Below are 19,049 nucleotides of genomic sequence, written 5' to 3'. Positions count from 1 at the left end.
AATTATTGGAATAAAGGGGGGAGTATGGCAAACTAGTTGATCTGTCATAATAAAAGCAAAATACTGTGGATGCTGGAAATCTGAAATAAAAACAGAAAATGCTGGAAAACTTGAGATCTGACAGCATCTGAGGAGAAAGAAACAGAGTTAACATTTCAAAATGTTAACTCTGCTCTCTCCACAGATGCTGCCAGATCTGAGTTTTTCCAGCATTTTCTGCATTTATTATAGTTGATCTGTCATACTGGTACTCGGGGACAACTTTTTATGTTACAAATAAAAACAGAGAATGCTGGAAATACTCAGCAGGTAAGGCAGCATCTGTGGAAAGAAACAGTTAATGGTTCAGGTCAATGACCTTTCACCAGAACCTTTGTTCTTCTATATAATTGTCTTCTTTAACTGTCTCTGCTTGTGTTACACTTCAGTCTTCCTTCTGTGCCATTCTGTTTGTCTGCCCATTTCTTTTCCATCCATTCTTCCTGTGTGCACTTTCACTTTGATTGTTTGTGAATCTCGCTCTTTGTTTCTGACTCTTCTTGTTATTCCCTTTCCTTTTTGTAAGGAAATGATATTCTCTTTAAGCATATCTTTTTGGCCTTGCTATGATCCTGTAAAGATGCCACCACAATGGCTGAGTAATATTGCTAAAGAATTTTCCTGCCAACATATGCAATAGTTTACTGTCATGAAGTGAATGTATCTAGTAATGTATACTGTATAGGCCAGAATATCTCCCCAGACTAAGATGACTGACTACCCATGTGTTCTTTGTCCCTTTTTTCTGAGTGTATTCACGTGAAATCAAAGAGCAATCCATGTTCAGTTTACTTGTAGGCCTATCAATAAAGCTTTTTTTCCTCCCACTGGAGGTCTGGGTATAAAGAAAAGGTCTCCTGCATTTTCCCCAAAGTGAATCAGGCACATCCTGATTTAATGGGTGTGAATGAGACAATTGAACGTTATTGGGTCCAGAGCAACTATCGATATCGATGGGATATTCTTTAGTAGTTTTAATCTGCTTTGTGAGAAATGACAAGATTTCCCTGTCCCTTTATTGCTTGCTTGCAGCCTTTAGCAAATGAGGCAATTGTGATATTTTTAGAATCCAGATGGTAGTCAGAATCTTATGATTACTACTGTGACACATTATATATGATCTCTTTGTTTCTTATGTTATAATCAGTGATTGTACTAGCCTGTTGGGGTGTAAGAATAGAAGTTCAACTGTTCCCAGCTAATATTGAAGACTCTTTCTCGTAGACTTGACAACTTTTAATGTTGGAGAATGGCACTTAACGCAACTTCTGTAGGAGTCAAACTTTCGTGCTGCTTTCCATGGGGATTCATATAGATGGTCCATATTCACTGTTTCTCTGATAGGTGAGGTCATTGTCCTTAATATGAAAATTGCAATACATTTGCTGATATTTATCAAATGATCCTGGTATAGATTCTTAAGCAATTTTAAAAGTTTAGATCACCTCAATTCCCATTTTGTCTAGAATGACATTATACTCAAATAAGGAATTACAGGCAGATTTACACAAATAAATGACACATAAATCACGATTACAAAATTGCTTGTGGCAAAAAGGTATAACACAGGAGGCTATTTGGTTTACTACCTGCACTCCTACCTTTAAAGATCTAGGTATTAGGCATGTCTGTGTCAGCTCCGGCTCAGTTGGCAGCACACTTGCCTCTAAATCACAAGGTTCCAGGTTCAAGTCCCACTTCAGGGCTTGAGCACAAAAATCAAGGTTGATATCAGTACAATGAAATACAAAGTGATACATTCCAGCAAAAGGAACTCTTAACAGAGTGGAGGCTCAGAGACATCCAAGAGTGCAGGAACATAAAGAAGAAGAAGACTTGTATATAGTGCCTTCCATGACCACTGAAATTCTCAAAGCTCTGTGCAGCTAATGAAATACTTTTGAAGCATTATCAGTGTTGTAGTATAAGAAGCCAACTGTGCACAGCAAGCTCTCACAAACAGCAGTGTGGTAATGACCAGATAATCTGGTTTTTTTGTGTGTGATGTTGATTGAGGGATAAATATTGGCCAGGACACCAGAGATAACTCTTCTTTGAAATAGGGCCCTGGGATCTTTTATAATCACCTAGCCTTGATTTTTGTGCTCACGCTCTGAAGTGGGACTTGAACTTGGAACCTTGTGATTTAGAGGCAAGTGTGCTACCCGCTCATCCACAGCTGATACAGACATGGCTAATACCTAGATCTTTAAAGGTAGGAGTGCAGGTGGTAAACCAAATAGCCTCCTGAGTGATACTTTTTCACCCCAAGCAGTTTTGCAATCGCGCTTTAAGTAGCCACAGGAAGTTCCTTCAGGTTTGTGGGCAATGAAAGTCAAAATGATATTGTCGACACAGTTGCTCGTATTTCCAGTTGTTTGACCCTCTTAGCTATGCACTTCCCACCCACCCCCAACAGCACCAATTTACATGCAGAGACATATGTACATTATTTTGTCAGATGTATAATGCCTGCTGAAAGTTACATATCATGGTAATACTAACTGCTCCAAGCAGTAAATCACTTTGCTGTTTGTGGGAACTGGCTGCTGTGTTTCCTACATTACAATAGTGACTACACTTAAGAAGTACTTCACTGTCTATAAAGCACTTTGGAATGTCTGGTTTTGTGAAAGGTGCTATATGAATGCAAGTATTTATTTTCTTCCTATCTCAACTCAGCTGTTATTGTTAGACCCATTCTTCCCTTTACTACCTGCTGACCGATTTGTCTGCCATGTTCCACTCTCAGTAAACTTTAGTTCATCCAAAACCCTGATGCCCGTATCCTATCTTGGGTCAAGTCCCATTTGCTCATTATTCCTGGTCTTACTGACCTGCATTGCCTGCCACTTTCCCAAGCCCTTATTTTAAAATGCTCATCTTTTTTAAACCCCTTTGTCCCTGCCTATCTCTGTAATTTCCCCCTTCCTAGAGCACCTCCCAAGTGTTTAGTTCTTCTGATTCTGGTCTAGAGTGTGCTATACACCATTGTTGGCCTTGCTTTCAAACACCTCAGCTCCAAGCTGCTTCCCTAAAACCCCCCTTTCAAAGTAACGCTTTTCAGATCCTCTTAAAACCTATTTCCTTGACCAAGCCTTTGGTCACTACTCCCAATATCTTTTTGGCTCAGGTTTTTTTTTTTGCTATGCCTTTGTTAAGTTCTTTGGGTTAATTTTCTACACTATTCTGCACACTACTATGTAAAAGCAGGTTTTGTGGCCACTGAGGTCATAACCAGCCTTCAGTTTTATGCATCCAGATCATTTCAGCCTGCCATTGGAGACATCAGCAACATTAGCCAATCAAATACAAAAACAAAAACAGAATTACCTGGAAAAACTCAGCAGGTCTGGCAGCATCGGCGGAGAAGAAAAGAGTTGACGTTTCGAGTCCTCATGACCCTTCGAGGAGTTCTGTCGAAGGGTCATGAGGACTCGAAACGTCAACTCTTCTCCGCCGATGCTGCCAGACCTGCTGAGTTTTTCCAGGTAAGTCTGTTTTTGTTTTTGTTTTGGATTTCCAGCATCCGCAGTTTTTTTTTATTATTCGCCAATCAAATGTTCATAATGTATAAAGCAAAAGCCTTGTTTGCTCAAGCAAGCACTTTCACCTTCCCCTTGAACAAATGGCGGCAGCAGCAGAAGTGAGTTATGCAACTCTATAAAGTGGCAGAATTACCAAACATCCAGGGGATTGCAGCTTATTTTCTTGTATGTTGATGTCAGTGTGACTCAATGGTCTCTAAATTGGAAGGTCAAGCCCCACTCCAAAGACTTCAGCATAATATTTAGTCTGACACTCCATTGCACTGCTGAGGAACTGGTGCACTATTGGAGGTGCCATCTTTTAAATGAGACGTTAAACCTGCCCTCCCAGGTGGATGTGAAAGATCCCATATTAGCATTTCCAATAGTTATCTCTTAATCAATATCAGTAAAACATTATCTTGTTATTTGTGGAACCTAGGTGTGCACAAGTTAGCTGTCATGTTTCCTACATTACAAAAGTGACTACAATTCAGAAATACTTTATTAGCTCTAAACACTTTGGCATGTCCTGAAGTCATGAAAGGCACCAGATCAATGCAATTCTTTCCTCCCTTTCTCTCTCTCTCTGCACAAAAGGGTAACTAGTATATCTGTTGTCCATTACTGGAATAATACAAGAATACTTTTACCTCTCCTAGAAGCATCCTGTTTTATTGCAATATTTATAACTTCCATGCAAAACCTGCTCAGTATCATCTGGAATATTTTCCAGCCAAGTGAGTTGTGGATTCTTTTAGACCAGACCAGGAGATTTCCTTAACAAAGGATTAGTGTCCAAGACGAGTCCTGGATGTAACATTGGATGTCATTCACTGCTGAGCTTGCCGGCAGTTGTCTTCTCTGTAGTGATAGATTATATGTTTAGCTATGTGTCTTGATGTATTTGATATGATGTATATGATTCACTTTGGAAGGCTGGTTTTAAAGGTTTTCTTCTTCTGTTACCCCTTGTCCCTATTTTATTGGAGCATATACTCAATGCGAAAATTAATGATTGTGTCTGCTGTTGAGGCAACTCTACATTTTTATCCCCCTGTATTTGTGTTGGTAGGTATTTTGTTCAGTGGAATGTCATTAAAAATCAGAAAGTAGAAAAAAATACATATATATGTCAGTAGGAGACTCTTCAGAACATAAAAGAGAAACTGGGATGTGCCAGCATTTGCATGGAGCCTTATATCAGAAAGTTTAACGTTATTATTTTTGGTAAATCTTTCAGGCTGGAGGTTCGCAAGTAATTTTTACAAATCCTCTGGAAATAGTGAAAATTCGACTCCAAGTTGCAGGCGAGATCACCACAGGTCCCAGAGTCAGTGCACTTTCTGTGATGCGTGATCTTGGATTTTTGGGTTTGTACAAGGTAGGTAGTTCCATATGATAGCTTAAAACTTCGCTCCTGTAAATAACCTATTACAAAGCCAAATTTGAATTTGTTATTGATACAAAATTTGGACACAGACTTTTTTTTAAGGTCAGTTCTGAGATTATTTGGTTTTAATGTTTCTATTTATGTGCGCTTATAGCGTGATGTGTCAGGAACACATCAAGCAGGCTAATCAGCTCACGTTCCTCAGGAACCAATAAAAAAAAATTTAAAACTTAATTCACTGTCTCAGAATCCACCTGTGAATTTTTTAAACGTTACCATTCAATTTACATTCTTTAACTTTTTACTGATTCCTTCCACTTTCATTTGCTCCTGTTTATTTATTTCATGCAAAATTGTACTTGATCATTTATTTTCATTTGTCAGTAGAGCTGTTTGCATTCCTTTCTCTATGTACTTCAGTAAGAATCTGTTCTGTTAATTAATTTATGTTTTTTGTAACTTCCTACCATTTTAATCATGTACATATTTCTCCCTGTGCCCTTGGTCTCCTTGTTTCTTTCATATAATTATTTTCCAGCTTCATGATTTTAATTCTTCTTGAATCTTTCACGTTTACCATCAGCAAGAATTTAATTAATGCGACTTTATGTGTAATGCTACTGTTATGGCAGGTGGATATTAAATGCTAAGCTGCTCAAATCCCAGAGGGAAACTATTTGCAATTTGTATATTTATTTTGAGATGTATGCCTTGAATTCAGCAGTAATAAGTCCACTGAGTCTTAGAGGGTTTTTACAAAACTAAGTTAAACATTTATTAATAAAAAAATGTTTAAGTACATACAAAGGTCTACAAATTACTAAAACAAAAACAGAATTACCTGGAAAAACTCAGCAGGTCTGGCAGCATCGGCGGAGAAGAAAAGAGTTGACGTTTCGAGTCCTCATGACCCTTTGACCGAACTGCTACAAATTACTACTATGATAACTCCTAGCTCCCCTAATTAGTCTAACTCCCAGTTACACCACAGTTAAGGCAACAATAAAAACACAGAGATTTTTAAAAACCCAGGCACAGTAACACAATACCCTGAACAGTCGAATTCAAAGTGAGTTTTCTTAACTGCAGTTCTTGCAGACAGCAGTTTGGGCACAGAGGCTGGAAGCTTTTTCACACTTGTTAGACCTTAGAATTCCTTCCCTTGCACACAGTCTTCTCTCCTTTATACATATTTCCCCCTTTGAATACAAACTCCCATTGTTGGTCACTTTCTCTAATAATAAAAATCTATCATAGTACTAATTTTACCAGTAACCTTTGGGAAAAATAAACGCACTGTTTCTTAACTTCTCCTGGCTAGGTGAAACATTTCACCCGCTCTTTTGAATTCAAGCTACTCTGATTTATTTAAAAATGCAAATATTCCCTTTACACCTCAGACTCTAAAACTTCACCCATGTTTACCTATTTACCATTTCATACCGAGCTTCTCTTTTTACATCAAAGCCTTCAAACCAGCTGCCTCTAATTCAGTTAAGTCACAGACACACACACATACATAGACCCCACTATTACTCTACAATAAATTCCAAATAACATTAGGAAAATTATTATATCTTCCTGACACTACAGCGAGCCACTATTCCATTATATTTAATATATTGATCATGCCGCATTACCAATCTGCATTATATCATATAAGATCCTGCCTTTATAAAACAGCATATCTTCTGACTTTGCTCGAGCAATCCTATGCCATGCTACAGCGAGCCACTATTCTATTGTATTTAATATATTGTATCATGCCACATTACCAATTTGTATTACATCATATATGCTCCTGTCTTTGTAAAACAGTGAATCTTCTGACTTTGAGCAATCTTGTAGGAGATTGTCTGAAAGTGATATGCATCATATTTGGTGTCTGCTTTAGATGAATAAATGTTAGATAATAATCTTTCAGTGCCTTTTAGCACACACTTTACCCTTTAATTAAAAAATATAGTTACAATCCTATTTTTTGTGAAACGGTGAAGTAATCCTGTACCATTTCAAGCAGAAGTTCATGAAAATCTTTTGATGAGGAATGTTCAAAACTTTTCTATCCTTTTAAAAAAAATTCATGATATAAATGAAGGAAAGGAATATTAAATACACCAGTCATTACATAAAATGAAAAAAAGTGAGCCTTATGTAAGCATTGCATTGCTTACCCAGTGACCTAAAGCCAGAAACACAACAACTGCAGTGGTTGGTAACACCTTGGAAAAGAGCTTTAAAAATAGAGGAAACAAATTTGATACAGCAATTATCAATGTTTTACTGCCTGCATTGATTAACGCATTATAGAAAATAAGCATGACCTCCTTCAACTTTAGACACATTTAAAATTTTATGTCCTTTTATGACTTCTTCAGAAAAACTGATATGGAAAAGGGCAATTAAAATAATCCCTAATGCTTTGAAAGTCAGAGATTTTGGTTGGGTGTGGTAGACAGAGCAGAAATCGCACCAGTTGGTGTTTTTTACATCTCATTATGTGTATGATATATGGTGAATCACTAATGGGAATGAAAATTATATCTCGCAGGTCTTGAAGAAATATTCTATTTCTATACAGTGTTTTAGCTTGATGTTCAAATTCATCATATTCTGTGAAGTTAAAACTCTAAAATTTAATTAAAATAAATTAGAACTACTGTCACTTTCAGAATTTAGCCCAGAGTTTTAACAATCTTGGCAATTCTGAATGTATTCAAAATTCTTCATTTAGCAGCATGGAAGGAATTTATGATAATATGAAATTTAGTGTATTACGTGGCAATTCATTTTTATCCTGAGCATTCACCAATGCGATTACTTTTTCCCACTTCCCAACCTCTGTCCTTGGAACGGTTGCAGCATGGAAGGAGGCCATTTGGGCTGTCATACCCATGCTAGCTTTCTATAAGAGCTAGTCCCACTCCCTGTAACCCTGAAGTTGTTTTTGTTCTTATCCCTGCCGTAGTCTCCCCAACAACATTATAACTACTGCATAATTGGGAGCAAAGAAATTGTTGCAATAAAAAAAAGACAGAAAAAGGAGAAATTGAATTGAAATAAAAGAAAAATAAAATTGCAGAGAGGAAGAGTAAACTAAAAGCAGAAGATCAAAACAATTGATAAATGCATGTGCTGGATTCTGTCTCCAGAGAACTCACTGCCAAATATATTTCAGCAGGGCTATGGATTCTGGAACAGGAAGCAATAAGAAAGACAGCAATAAACATCCAATTCAGAAGTGAGGGGAAGAAGAGGGCCTCAGACCTTCAATGGTACCTAGTTGATGAGAGAATGGAGAGGAGGAGAAACCCTGTGGGGAGGAGTTCATCAATATTCTAGATATGCAAGATTTAGCACAGAGAAAGTTTGTAACGATAAAACAAATTAGAAATTTTTTTTAATTGTACTGGTTTATAATGTTTTTCTTTTTACATTGAATGAAATTTATGGTTTTCATTTGTTTATTTTGAGTCAGCAACATGTCTTTTTAAGTATAATTAACTGAATTTGCAGTTTGTGTGATGCCTGGAAGAACAAACTTTAACCTTTAAAGTGGCACTGCTTGTGTCTAAAACTGCGCTTTTGTTTACTTATAGGGTGCAAAAGCTTGTTTTCTCCGTGATATCCCTTTCTCTGCCATTTATTTCCCAGTGTATGCTCATACTAAGCTAGCCCTTGCGGATGAGCATGGTAGGTTGGGTGCTTTGCAACTTCTTACAGCTGGTGCTATTGCAGGTAAGAATGACAGAGAAAACTTGAAGTTAGTAACTAACTTTTGTTTTTATTGCAGTGATTTAATTTCATTTTTTGTATCTAGTAAGTTGCAGTTTAGTATTTGGTAGTTTTCGAGTATTAGGTATTTAAATATTGCATTGCACAACTTTAATCTTGATACAGTTAGAACAGTTAGCACATAACATAAGGAGCAGGCACGGCCATTTGGCCCTTCAAGTTTGCTCCTCCATTCTGTAAGATTATAGCTGACCTTCTACCTCAACTTCACCTTCCCGTGTTATCCCTGTATCCTTTGGGTCCCTTCATATCGAAAAATCTACTCTCCTCTGTCTTGAATACACTCAGCAACTGAGCATCCACAGCCCTCTAGAGTAGGGAATTTCAAAGATTCACAACCCTTTAGTGAGGAAATTTCTCTGCTTATTACTAAATGGCTAACCCTGTATTCTGAAACTGTGACTATTCTGTTCCAGCATCTTGGCTGTCAAGCTCCTTAAGAATTTTATATGTGTCATTGAGATCATCCCTCAATATATTCCCTTGGTTAAGAGTAGATCTAGTCTACTCTGTTTTTGATATTCATTCATGGGATGTGGGCATCATTGACACCTCCTTGGAAGTTGGTAGCTGCCTTCTGACATGTGCCTTGTAGCTGGTGGACAGGCTTTGGGCAGTCAGGATATGAGTTACTCATCACACAATTCCCAGTTCCTGGCCTGCTCTTGTAGTCACAACATTTATGTGACTGGCCCAGGGTAGCACCGCCGTGATAATGGGGCATTTGACGATGATAATGCTGTTGCATGTCATGGAGAGATGGTTCTTTCCTGTTGGAGATGATTTTGCCTGGCACTTGTGTGACGTGAATGTTAGCAGCTATTTTTCAGCCCATGCCTGAATGCTTCCAGGTCTTGCTGTATGTGGGTGCGGACTGCTTCAATATCTGAGGAGTTGTGAATGGTACTGAACACTGTGCAGTGATCAGCAAACATTGCCACTTTTGATCTTATGTTGGAGGAAAGGTATTAATGAAGCAGCTGAAAATGATTGGGCTTAGGACTCTACCCTGAGGAGCTTCTGCAGCAATGTCCCAGGGCTAAAATAATTGGCCTCCAACAACCACACCTTGTTTCTTTGTACCATGACTGTAGCCATTAGAGAGTTTTCTCCCTGATTCCCATCGACTTCAGTTTTGCTAGGGCTCCTTGATGCTACACTTGGTCAAATGATTGAGAGTTTTCCATGGGGTGGCCGTATTGGATACGTCCTGCTTTTTGTGGACAGGACACGCCTGAGCAATTTTACACATTATCAGATAGATACTAGTATTATAGCTGTACTAGAACTGCTTGACTAGGGGTGCGGCTGGTCTGGAGCACAGGACTTCATTACTATAGCCCGGGATATTGTCAGCCTTTGCTGTATCCAGCGTTTTCAGCTGATTCTTGATATTGCATGGAGTGAATGGAATTGGCTAAAGACTGGCACCTGTGAAGCTGGGAACCTTGGGAGGAGGCCGAGATGAATCATCCACCCGGCACGTGTGGTTGAAGATGGTTGCGTGTGCTTCAGCCTTCTCTTTTGCACTGACATGCTGGGCTCCATAATCATTGAGGTTGGGGTGTTTGAGGAGTCTGCTCCTTCAGTTAGTTGTTTAATTGTCCACTGCCATGTTTTTGGGTAAGGGGGTGCCACTCAGCCCATTGTGGTTTTGCCAGATCTTTGCGAGAGATATCTAATTAGTTCCACTCCTAGTTCTTTGCCCTGCAATTTTTTTCTTCCCTTCACATGGTGGTCCTAATGCTGACCTGTGGGGAACAACCACTGTATACTTTCCTTCAGTCAGCAAAACAACTGTTCACCACTACTCTCTGTGTTGTGTTCCATAGCTAATTTTGTATCCACACTACCGCTATCTCAATCACATGGGCATTCATTTTGATAACAAGTCTATCATGTTGCACACTGATGTTAGACTTATTGGCTGCAATAGCCGGATTTACCCCATTCCGTTTTTATGAACAAGCATATAATATTTGCAGTGCTCCAATCCCCTAGCAATGTTCCCATATCTAAGGAAGATTAGAAGACTGCAGCCAGATCCTCCACACATTCCACTCTTCCGACCCTCAAAATGCAAATGACCTGGACGGGATGACTTTTCCAATTTGGATGAATGGAAATATGATGATAAGTATTCTCTACATACCCCATTTACCCACTTCATTCTGCAGAACTAGATTTAGCAGTGCTTCCTCCCTCTTTTGCCTGGAAACACAACAATCAAGAAAATCGTTTTGTACACATTTCAGGAATTCCTCCCTTGTCCCTTTAAATTGTTATCATCCCAGTCAATATTGGGATAACTGAAAATCTCTCCCCACCTTATATTGCTGTATATTTCTTGCATCTTTCTATAATTGCTGAAAGTTTACTTCTTTACCTCCTTTCCACTATTTAGAGGTGTATAGTTTTTAATTCTTCCACAGATGTGGGTGTCGCTGGCCAGGCCAGTACTTATTGCCTATCCCTAATTGTCCTTGAGAAGGTGCTGGTGAGCTGCCTTCTTGAACCGCAGCAGTGTACATCCATCAGAATAATAGCTCCTCTGCTGTTCCTTTATTCTAACCAAATGAATTCTGTCTTTGACTCCTCAACAACATTATCCCTTTATAGAGCTATACCACCTTGTTATCCACATTTTCCTCCTATCACCATAGCTGCTTATTTTAGCTTTGTAATGTCACCCGACCCTACCCCTGCCCCAGTTGATTTCTTGCAGAAATCTTCATCCATGCCTTTGTTACCTCTAGACTTGACTATTCCAGTGAGTTCCAGGCTGGCCTCCTACTGTCCATAAACTTGAGGGCATCCAAAATTCTGTCACCTGTGTCTTTACTCACACCAAGTCCTGTTCCCTCATCACTTCTGCTTGCTGGCAAGCATTGGCTATTGGTTAAGCAACACCTCAACTTTAAAATTCTCATACTTGTTTTCAATTCCTCCATGGCCTCACCCCTCACTATCTCTATAATTGCCTCCTGACCCACAACCCTCCGAGATATTTACAATCATCTAATTCTAGTCTCTTGACCATCTCCAATTTTAATTGCTCTATAATTGGTGGTCCTGCCTTCAGCTGCCAGGGCTCTGGAATTCCATCCGTAAACCTTTCCACCTCTCTACCTCTTATCCTCTTTAAAATCTAACTCTTTGACCAAGCTTTTAGTCATCTGTCCTAATATTTCCATATGCTACTCGATATCAAATTTTACTTTATAAGCTTTTGTGAAGCTCTTCAGGTATCTGATCATCTTAAAGATGGTGTATAAATAGAAGTTTAAATTGTTTATTTGATCAATATTGCTATCCTCCCTTCTCCCCCACCCTCTTTCCCATTCCCCCCTTCTTTCCCCCACCTTTTTCTTTCCCTATATGTTATAACCAGGATTATTAAGTTCCCGGTCCTCCCCTTTGAGCCAAGTCTCCCTTACTGCCATTATATTTTGTCCCATGTGTCAACCTCCGCCTGCAGCTCGCTCACTTTATTTATCACCTGCATTTATGTGCATGCACTCTAAGCTAACCTAAGACTGACTTGCATTTCCCCCTACACAATCTATTTGATCCTCCCTATTTCTGAACTATTATTTACTGTAGTGCTATTTACCTAAGTAAATTATTAAATTATGCTGTCACAATTCTGCAGAAATCCATTTTTTAAAAATGTGCAATATATGAATTTAAAGTTTAAAAAATTTACATGTTTTGGGTGTAGACTTGCCATGGTTGCCTTGGCAGGACAAGGTCACCAACTCCGAGGTCCTGGAGCATGCTAATTACATCAGCATACACTCACTGCTAAGCCAACGACATCTGCTCTGGTTCTGCCACGTTCATCAGGTGGATGACGACTGTGTAGCCCAAGACCTTCTGTACAATGAACTGGCTTCTAAGTCACAACCTCATGGGCATCCACACCTCCGCTACCTGGACACCTTCAAGTGAGATATGAAGATGGCGGACATTGACACTGATGACTGGGAGATGGTGGCTGATGGCAATGACCTTTGGAGGCTGTCGTTGGAGGGACATTGGAAGAGGTGAGGAGAAACGGAAAGCTCAGCTGGCCAGGAAGAGGGCCCAGAGAAAACAGAAGCCAGAAAATCTGCATCTTCTCAGCCAACTGTCTTCCTCTGTTACAAATGCGGCAGAGACTGCCATGGCAGAATGGAACTCCTGAGCCACATCAGGCGATGCTTAACACAGAGTTGACCGCCACAGTGCAAACCATCATCTTAGAAGATGGAAGGCTGCCTCAGCTGGAAGATGGACAAAGCGGTAGCAATTGAGCAATCAATCAAGCAACCTTGAGGTAGCAGTAAATAGTGCAATTGTGGAATCTAGAACTAGTTAACTAACTGCAGGAAGATCATTAAGACGTAAGATGAGTTTAAAGAAATTGAATTTTCTTTTTTATTTTTTGAAAGAGATGGCTGAATTGAAATTAACAATCTGGGTTATTGATGGAAATAACTAAGACAAATCATTTAGTATGGTGAAGGGTTAAGGACCTTGGGACATTTTAGTACATTAAAGGCTCTATATAATTGCAATTGTTGTTGAATACAAGTTTAAATGAGAGTAACTTGGTGGTCTACTAGCGATAACAAAAAGAAAAATACTGTAGATGCTGGAAACCTGAAATAAATGCAGGAATCACCACAGACAGCATCTGTAAGAGAGGAAAGGGGTTGGGTTAAAGTTCCAGGTCCGTGATTTTTCATCAGGTGAACATCTTATAAGGAGGAACAGAGGCGGAAAGCACAAGAAAAAAATGATCACATACACACGATTGGTTGGAAAACAGCAGATTGTTAAATGACTGAAGTGAAAATAGACACAAAAGATAATTAAATCCACCAGTATCTGCTCAGAGGTTATTAAAGGAGGTATTTGGCTTTTGATGGATTCTGAAGTTTCTTCTAGTATAATGTATTTGGTACCAAGCTGCATCAGGGCTAATATGGAAGACTGTGTTATGAATAGATTCTCCTTGTGCGTAAAATATCAACTGATCCTTTTATTAAGCTGCTTAATGTTGGAGGCATTCTTTACATTATGTGGGAAACTTCAATGTCCATCACCAAGAGTGGTTCAGTAGCAATACTACAGAGCAAGCTGGCCAAGTCCTAAATGACATAGCTGCCAAACTGGGTCTGCAGCAGTGGTGAGGGAACCAACAACAGGGAAAAACATACTTGACCTCATCCTCACCAGCTGCCTGCGCCAGATGCATCTGTCCATGACAGTATTGGTAGGAGTGACCACCACACAATCCTTGTGGTGATGAAGTCCCAGCTTCACATTGAGGAAACCCCTCATTGTGCTATATGGGATAGATTTCAAACCAATCTAGCAACTCGAAATTCGGCAACCATGAGGCGCTGTGGGCCATCAGCAGCAGCAGAATTGTACTCATCGCAACCTGTAAGCTCATGGCCTGGCATATCCTCCACTCTACCATTACCACCAACCCAGGGATCAACCCTGTTTCAATGAAGAATGCAGGAGGGCATGCCAGGAGCAGTACCAGGCCTACCTAAAAATGAGGTGCTAACCTGGTAAAGCCACAACACAGGACTACTTGCATGCCAACAGCATAAGCAGCAAGTGATAGACACAACAAAGTTATCCCACAATCAACGGGATCAGACTTAAGCTCTGCAGTCCTTCCACATTCAAGTCATGAATGGTGGTGGACAATTAAACAACTCACCAGAGGAAGGAGGCTCCACAGATATCCCCATCTCAATGATGTCAGTGTTGCAAACACTTTAGTCTTAATCTTTTGCAATCTTCAGCCAGAAGTGCTGAGTGGATGAGCCATCTCGGCCTCTTCTAGAGGTCCCCATATCACAGATGCCAGTCTTCAGCCAATTTGATTCACTCCGTGTGATATCAAGAAATGGCTGAAGGCACTGGATATTGCAGCGGCTGTGGGCCCTGACAATATTTCTGCAATAGTACTGAAGAATTGAACTCCAGAATGTGCCACGTCACTAAGCCAAGTTGTTTCGGTACAGCTACAACACTGGTATTTACCCGGCAATATGGAAAATTGCCCAGCTATGTCCTATACACAAAAAGCAGGACAAATCCAACCCAGCCAATTACTGCCCCATCAGTGTACTTACTCTCAATCATCAGTAAAGTGATGGAAGGGGTCATCAACAGTGCTATAAAGCAACATATGCTTAGCAATAACCTGCTCACTGATGCTCAGTTTGTGTTCCTCCAGGGCTACTCAGTTCCCGACCTCATTACGGCCTTGGTTCAAACTTGGACAAAAGCGCTGAACGACAGAGGTGAAGTGAGAGTGACTGCCCTTGACATCAAGGCAGCATTTGACTGAATGTAGCGTCAAGGAGCCCTAGCAAAACTGGAGTCAATGGGAATCAGGGAGAAAACTCTCCACTGGTTGAAGTAATACTGAGCACAAAGGAAGATGGTTGTGGTTGTTGAAGGTCAATCAACTCAGTTCTAGGACATCACTGCAAGAGTTCCTCAGGGTAGTGTCCTAAGCCCAACCATCTTCAGCTGCTTCATCAATAACCTTCCTTCCATCATAAGGTCAGAAGTGGGGATGTTCGCTGATGATTGCGCAATGTTCAGCACAATTTACGACTTCTCAGATACTGAAGCAGTCCATGTCCAAATGCAGCAAGACTTGGACAATATCCAGGCTTGGACTGATAAATGGCAAGTAACGTTCACACCACACAAGTGCCAGACAATGACCATCTCCAACAAGAGAGAGTCTGACCACTGCCCCTTTACATTCAATGCCATTATCATCACTGAAACCCTCTATCAGCATTCTGGGGGTTACCATTGACCAGAAACTGAACTGGACTAGCCAGATAAATAATGTGGCTACGAAAGTAGGTCAGAGGCAAGGAATCCTGTGGCGAGGAACTCACTTCCTGACTCCCAAAAGCCTGTCCACCATCTACAGGGGACAAGTCAGGAGTGTGACGGAATACTCCCCACTTGCCTGCATGAATGCAGCTCCCACAACACTCAAGAAGCTTGATACCATCCAGGACAAAGCAGCCCTCTTGACTGGCACCCCACCCAAAACATTCACTCCCTCCACCGCCAATGCACAGTGACAGCAGTGTGTACTATCTCCAAGATGCACTTCAGGAACTCACCAAGGTTCCTTAGACAGCACCTCCCAAACCCATGATCAGTATCATCTAGAAGGACAAGGGCAGCAGATAGATGGGTACGTCACCACCTGGAAGTTCTCCTCCAAGCTACTCACCATCCTGACTTGGAAATATATCACCGTTCCTTCACTGTCGCTGGGTCAAAATCCTGGAACTCCCTCCCTAACAGTGCTGTGGATGTACCTACACCACAGGGACTGCAGTGGTTCAAGAAGACAGCTCACCATCACCACCTCAAGGGCAATTAGGGATGGGCAATAAGTGCTAGCCTAGCCAGCGATGCCCACATTCCTTAAATGAATTTTTTTTTAAAAATGCTTTTCTTTATGAAAAAAAACCTGCATGTCTTGAGATCTGTCCTTTTTTGTCTCCATATTGAAGCTAAATGGCTTATTTGCCCTGGTATTTTCTTTTGCCTTAGTTTCAGGTTGCTGCGGTTTTGTTCCTTGAAAATGTTATCGAAATCACTGACTGCAAGATAGCTGTCCAATGGAAAATGCTAAATATGTGTCAACCTTGGCTCAAGCATAGAGTGTTGCCTCTGAATTAGAAGTTTTGTGTTTAAGCCCCATTCATTACTGAGGGAATGCTGCATTTTTCGGATGCGATATTAAACCCTGTCTGCTCTCTTAGGTGGATGTAAAAGATTGAACATCACCATTCAAAGAAGCCCAAGAAGTCCTCCCAGTTGTCTGGCCGACATTTTCTCTCAGCTAGCATTATTAAACAGGTTGTCTGGCTATTTATCCTGTGACACCTTGCTGTGTACAAATTTGTTGCCACGCTCCTGGCATTGCAACAGTATCTAAACTTTATTTCAAATTGCTCTTTGGCTTGAAAGATACTATATAAATGCAAGTGTTTTCTTTGGTAGTTGGGAAAATTTTAGTAATGAGAAAAGGCCTTTAGCTGAATAGGCCTGTCGACTCTTCATGGATCAACCAGACCACCTCTGCATATGAATTCAGTGCCTTTTCTCACTTTGTCTACATGTCTTTAAAAAGCATATAAACTAGTATAAAACATTTAAGAAGTCCACAGATTGAGAAACAGGTTAGATTAATTCTGAATTTGAGAAGTACTCTCTCCCAGTTGCATGTCTTGACTTACCTGTGGTTTATGGAGTATATTGGAATGAGATCATTGCAGATTGAATTTTTTTTGTATTTACTATATAACATGATTATTCAAAATAAATGTGTTTTTTTAAGGTGTTCCTGCAGCTTCCTTAGTAACTCCTGCAGATGTCATCAAAACAAGACTTCAAGTTGCAGCTCGTGCTGGTCAGACTACCTATAGTGGTGTTATTGACTGTTTTTGGAAGATCTTGAGAGAGGAAGGTCCTAGAGCTTTATGGAAAGGAGCAGGAGGTATGGAGATCCTAAAGCAATACTTGATTGAGATTTGAATAGTAAAGGATAATCTATACACAAAAAAATAGCCAACTATCATGAAGAAATTTGTTTAATTTTCCCCTAGCTCGAGTCTGCCGGTCCTCTCCGCAGTTTGGTGTAACTCTGGTGAGTTACGAACTTTTGCAAAGATGGCTCAATGTTGACTTTGGGGGAATGTAAGTACATTTTTAAACCTGTTCACAAATTATTTCTTGTCTACTGCCCAATCTGGTGAATTCAAAAGTGCCTAAACAAAATTTATTTTCAATGCCGTGTAACACAAGCAACAATTTTAACATTTTTCTTGCTATTTATGGAATGATCAATAGCAAATGACTGAATGTGTAGGGAGTTAAAATCAGCTGGTCATTCAGTCCTTTGTGTTTCAGCGGTATTGCCAAATTGTTGCAGTTTGAACAAGTTGATGCATACATGTTAAAAAAGGGCCGGAAAAGATTAGGTTTATCAAGTCTGTCATGTCCCATTCTAAATGGCACAGCCTATCCACTCCATTATATTGATACCTCCCTAATGCAAGTACACAGGTCGTGAAAGATAGCAAGCAAATAGACAGGGTCATAAAAAGGCAAACTGAATTCTTGTATAAAAATTAAAAGCAAGTGGAGGATAGTAATTGGAGTATTGTGTACAGGCAACCCTTACAGGAAGGATATTAAAACAACAGAAAAGGTGCAGTATAAATCCACTAGTTTATTACAAAGGACTACAGTTATGAAGAGAACTTTAAATTAAGTGCTTTTCCATGAGAGCTGAGAAGGTTAAGGGGTGTTCAAGATTATGGAGGGTTGTGATAGGATAAGTAGTGAAAAGACCACTTTTACTTTTCTGTGAGATGGTAACAAGAGAAGATAAGTCTAAGATGATTGCAAAAAGAATTAATGCACAGTTAAAAAGAGTGGTTAGAATGTGGAATTCTCTGCCACAAACTGTTGTTGAACCAGAGTCCATAAAGAGGCATTATTAAAGGCTTTGGAGTATGAGCTGTTTAGACTAGGTAGCTCTTTTGGAGGAAAACCTTGGTGCAGATTTCATGAGTCAATGCCCTGTTTCTGCACTGCAACAATCTACAATTCTTCAAAATAATAAGGAGGGATAGAAAGTATGGCTGTGGCCATCAAATATTGCATTATAATGCTGTAACATCAGGATGAGGTGGTGCAAAAATGAATATTTGATTACAGCAAAGGAATAAGAAAGGAACCATTACGAAGATGTATTTCCTGATAGTGGAGGGAAGATGGATTGTAGACAAATCAGAGAAAAATGCAGGATAAACAGGGCTATAATAAGGCGTGACTTTAATCATCCAAAAATAGACTGGAGTAAGAGTAATGCATTCAGCAGGCCTGGCAGCATTAGTGGAGAGAAAAATTGAGTTAACATTTCGAGTCCAATATGATTCTTCTTCTCCGAACATTAACTCTTTTTCTCTCTCCACAGATGTTGACAGACTGCTGAGTTTTTCCATTATTTTCTGTTTTATTTCAGATTTCCAACATCTGCAGTATTTTGCTTTTATAAAAGGGAGCAAGTCTAATTAAACTTGTTAGAATAACTGGCAAATAAGACTGCACAAACCATGGAAAATATTCAATTAGCTAATTGGGGTACAAACTAGGCATATTCTCACAAGACATACAAATAGCCAACATGAAAATGCTGCAGTTTCCAGGATGTACAAAGGTTAAAATTCAAATGAGAA

At 39.8% G+C, this 19,049-nt stretch overlaps 1 protein-coding gene across 1 annotated transcript in view; it reads left to right on the top strand.

The window, feature by feature from the left end:
* Positions 1 to 19,049, top strand: part of slc25a12 (solute carrier family 25 member 12) — a 147,399-nt gene that overhangs the window by 118,436 nt on the left and 9,914 nt on the right. Inside the window, exons 14-17 of the mRNA XM_041200800.1 lie at positions 4,810 to 4,950; positions 8,559 to 8,697; positions 17,144 to 17,302; positions 17,412 to 17,502. Coding sequence (XP_041056734.1) covers positions 4,810 to 4,950; positions 8,559 to 8,697; positions 17,144 to 17,302; positions 17,412 to 17,502 — 530 coding nt within the window. The remainder of the gene's footprint in view (positions 1 to 4,809; positions 4,951 to 8,558; positions 8,698 to 17,143; positions 17,303 to 17,411; positions 17,503 to 19,049) is intronic.

The sequence above is a fragment of the Carcharodon carcharias genome, chromosome 12 (genome assembly GCF_017639515.1).
Source record: "Carcharodon carcharias isolate sCarCar2 chromosome 12, sCarCar2.pri, whole genome shotgun sequence".
Classification (NCBI taxonomy): Eukaryota; Metazoa; Chordata; class Chondrichthyes; order Lamniformes; family Lamnidae; genus Carcharodon; species Carcharodon carcharias.
The sequence above is the reverse complement of the archived record's forward strand: the minus strand, read 5'-3'. Positions and strand labels throughout refer to the sequence as shown.